The sequence below is a fragment of the Anneissia japonica genome, unplaced genomic scaffold, assembly GCF_011630105.1.
Source record: "Anneissia japonica isolate Jap-2015-1 unplaced genomic scaffold, ASM1163010v1 scaffold287704_len1198815_cov201, whole genome shotgun sequence".
NCBI lineage: Eukaryota > Metazoa > Echinodermata > Crinoidea > Comatulida > Comatulidae > Anneissia > Anneissia japonica.
In genome coordinates, this window is record NW_022731578.1 from 1,179,442 (window position 1) to 1,182,647 (window position 3,206).

At 36.0% G+C, this 3,206-nt stretch overlaps 1 protein-coding gene and 1 long non-coding RNA gene across 2 annotated transcripts in view; one reads left to right on the forward strand and one right to left on the reverse strand.

Moving 5' to 3' along the window:
* The window catches only part of LOC117115398, a 3,376-nt gene extending 1,387 nt beyond the window's left edge, over positions 1-1,989 (forward strand). Inside the window, exon 2 of the long non-coding RNA XR_004446549.1 lies at positions 1,180-1,989. This is a non-coding gene — a long non-coding RNA (uncharacterized LOC117115398). The remainder of the gene's footprint in view (positions 1-1,179) is intronic.
* The window catches only part of LOC117115397, a 6,319-nt gene continuing 3,402 nt past the window's right edge, over positions 290-3,206 (reverse strand). The window contains exons 4-5 of the mRNA XM_033259168.1: positions 1,046-1,267; positions 290-489 (exon numbers count right to left, since the gene is read on the reverse strand). Coding sequence (XP_033115059.1) covers positions 338-489; positions 1,046-1,267 — 374 coding nt within the window. The 3' untranslated portion in view covers positions 290-337. The remainder of the gene's footprint in view (positions 490-1,045; positions 1,268-3,206) is intronic.

Below are 3,206 nucleotides of genomic sequence, written 5' to 3' on the forward strand. Positions count from 1 at the left end.
AAAATGAAAAAAAAGAAAAAAAATGATAGCCCAGAACGCCTCAAATGTTATTTTCGGACGTCTAGAACACTAAAATTTTGCGGGGTTTGCCCCAGACCCCCTAGAACAGTGTTGTCTCGATCATCCCCCTTTTGGCCTCCCACTTTTGGACATCTCTGGATCCGCCCCTGGTCTTAAACACCTGTTGTAAGAGTTTTCTTTTTCTTATTTTGCTTCATTATTTATAATGTTCTTTTGCAATGGAAATGAATAAAAAAAAAAGTGATTGGAAGACATAAATATCGAAAAATTAGCTCACATCACATTTGTTTTAATAAAAATTAATATTGACCAACTATTATAATACAACAAGTAATATTAAAATGCTTGGTATTAGTAAATGTAATAATGTTGCAGTGGTATTGCTGGAGGAACTTGATGCTTCTCCCTTTGTAATCTTTTCAATCTGCATGTTTAAAACTTTATCAAGTCCCATGTCATAATGAGTAGCTGGAAAAATAAGAAAAAAAAAAGAATTATATAAATTACTTTATTTTAAAAAGTGTACTGTAGATCTATACACAGTTTTGCCGAAGACCGCACAGGCTGGCGAGAGAAATTGAAACACGCTATGTATGTCAGTATCCCTCCTTTCAGAAGGAATTCATATTAAATTATACACAATGTGCAACTTTTTGCTTCCTGGGGAGAATAATATAAATCATGGGTGCGATGTGTCACAATTATGGCCAAATCACATAAATTTGTTACATAAAATTATGTAACTTACTAACAGGATCCAATATGTATCCAACTTGATAATATATCTCACCCAAAGGTCACAGGTGGAAATACCAGAATCAGATTTGAACCCTGATTCTATGGTTGAGGTTCACATTACTGTACAAAGACCGCCATAAGACTGCGAAAGATTATCAATTTTCTATGTCAAACAGTTTTATGCCCATATATAGTCATGATGTGCCTATATATGGTCATGATATGATGTCATCATGACCATATTTAGGCATGTCACATTTCCTGTCGTTGCCATGGATTTACTTACAACATTTCTGTGGGCTGTTATCAGTACATGATATCACAGCATTGAGACAGTAACAGGTCATACAATCATCCTTTACCCAACGGCCATGTTGAATGTAGCCACAACCAGCATGCGGTTCTCTCTTTATTTCACAGAAACGACCTTCAAAGTCTGGTGGACAGTGACAGAAAGAGCCAAAGAATCCAGTTCCTCCATTTTTGCAGTGGGATGACCAGTGAATGCCTAAAAGAAGGAAGAGCGGATAGAGAGAATTTGTTGAATTCCATGTGCAACTAGTAATGAACAAAAATTATGCAATCAGGCATTTTAGAAGAGCAACCTACCAGATACAAGCTTTATCAAAATAAAAAATATATAATTATTTGATAATCCTTTATTGCATTATATCATATGGAGGCTGTAGTATTAATTTTCTAACTGTAGTAAGATCACCAATTCATTCTAGAGGTTGAAACCATTCCCCATATTTTAATTTATTGAATAAGACTTCCATATGTTTTAAATCGGGAAAAGTAGTTTGATGCTGTAAATGGTTTTATTAATTTATTTATCTTCTGATGTGTAAAAAATACTATCAGAAATAGCCCAGTAATGCATAAATGTGGAATTTCTTTTATAGGAAGTAAGCAAGCTTTATCACAATAAAAAGATATACTTGATAATTTATAATGCACCATATCATATGAGGAGTCATTAGTTAACATGGAGGCTGTAGTAATAATTTTTTAACTACATTATAGAAGTTCATCAATTCATTCTAGAGGTTGAAACCGTATCCCCATATTTTCATTTATTCAATTATCAATAGGACTTCCATACAGCTATGTGTTAAGTGACGAAAAGCAAGTTGATGCTGTAAATGGTTTTATTTAATGCTCTGTTGTGCTGTGTAATAAAATACTATCAGAAAATAAAAATCAAACAAACGGTTCAGTAGTGCAAAACTTGTGTAATTTTTTTTCCCACGATTTGAACACCTGATTCACATGAGATAATATGTTACAGGACAGACATTCTTGTAGTTACAAGGACCAGTGGTTTATCTAGGAGGAGTCTTGAAATGAGGAACTGCTGTCTCTTATACTTTTGGGGGGGGGGCGGGGGGGCGTGCCCTAGATACACCACTGAAAATGACTTCCCAAGATATACTAAATCAGTGTCTTCACAGAAATGAATTAGCTCTTTATGCTCAAATTTGTTAGATATGATAAACAGAGCCATGTGATCATGTGCGTAGATCATTGTTAAATATCCCAAGAGTGTTCTCGTCTTCTGAGATGTCCTGTTTCCATAGTAATCAATAATAATAAATTTGTAAGGCTCCCTGCATGATTCGATCAGTAAATCAGTTGTTGGCGATAGCGTGTAGCGATTTTATGGAAACCAAGCTTTACACAGGACGCATGTTAATTTTGCATGGACGTCTGTGGTGTTTCAAGATATTTGTCGACGGAGGTGGGGATGAGAAATTTCCCCCTGATCCCCTACTGGGGCCACGACTGATGGATGTGCATTCCCATGGATGTATGAGGGTAGCATTCCATATTTTCCATAGGATTTGTACCCTGTGAATTTGGTGTTAGCATAGTTACCAACCGCCTGTGCATCATGCGGTGTTGTCCCGCATCTTGATGAAACACACAGTTTGCAGAAACAAATAGATGATCATAAATTTGTCATTTTGTCAGGGAAAATCAGGGGAAAACGTAGGCCCCCTATTTAAAATTAGAAGAAATTGGTTTTAATAAACGTAATAAAAACGGTCAAGCAGTAGCTTGAGTCATTAGAGAGCTTTCGTTATCTCATTCGAGAATCAATTCACCGATAAAATTTATCTTTTCTGACCAAAATCAAGTAATCAATCAATCAATCAATCGTTCCATTTATATGGTGTCATTCCAACAGTCGTTGCTCGTAGTGCCGAGCCAACCCAGCCAACCACGCACTTAGTAGAATCTAGTACCGTACTGTAGTCGCTTGCGGTCTTGCACTTTCATTGTCACAACCAACCGTTGATTTCATTCCTGATGATGACATAATTAATGTCGAAATATTGAATCCCAACACGATGGCGTGTATTTCAATACTTGGAGTATGTATTATACTTTCTTAACCGTTGATTATGTAACTGGAAAAACTGGAAACCTGGATCCTTACGGGG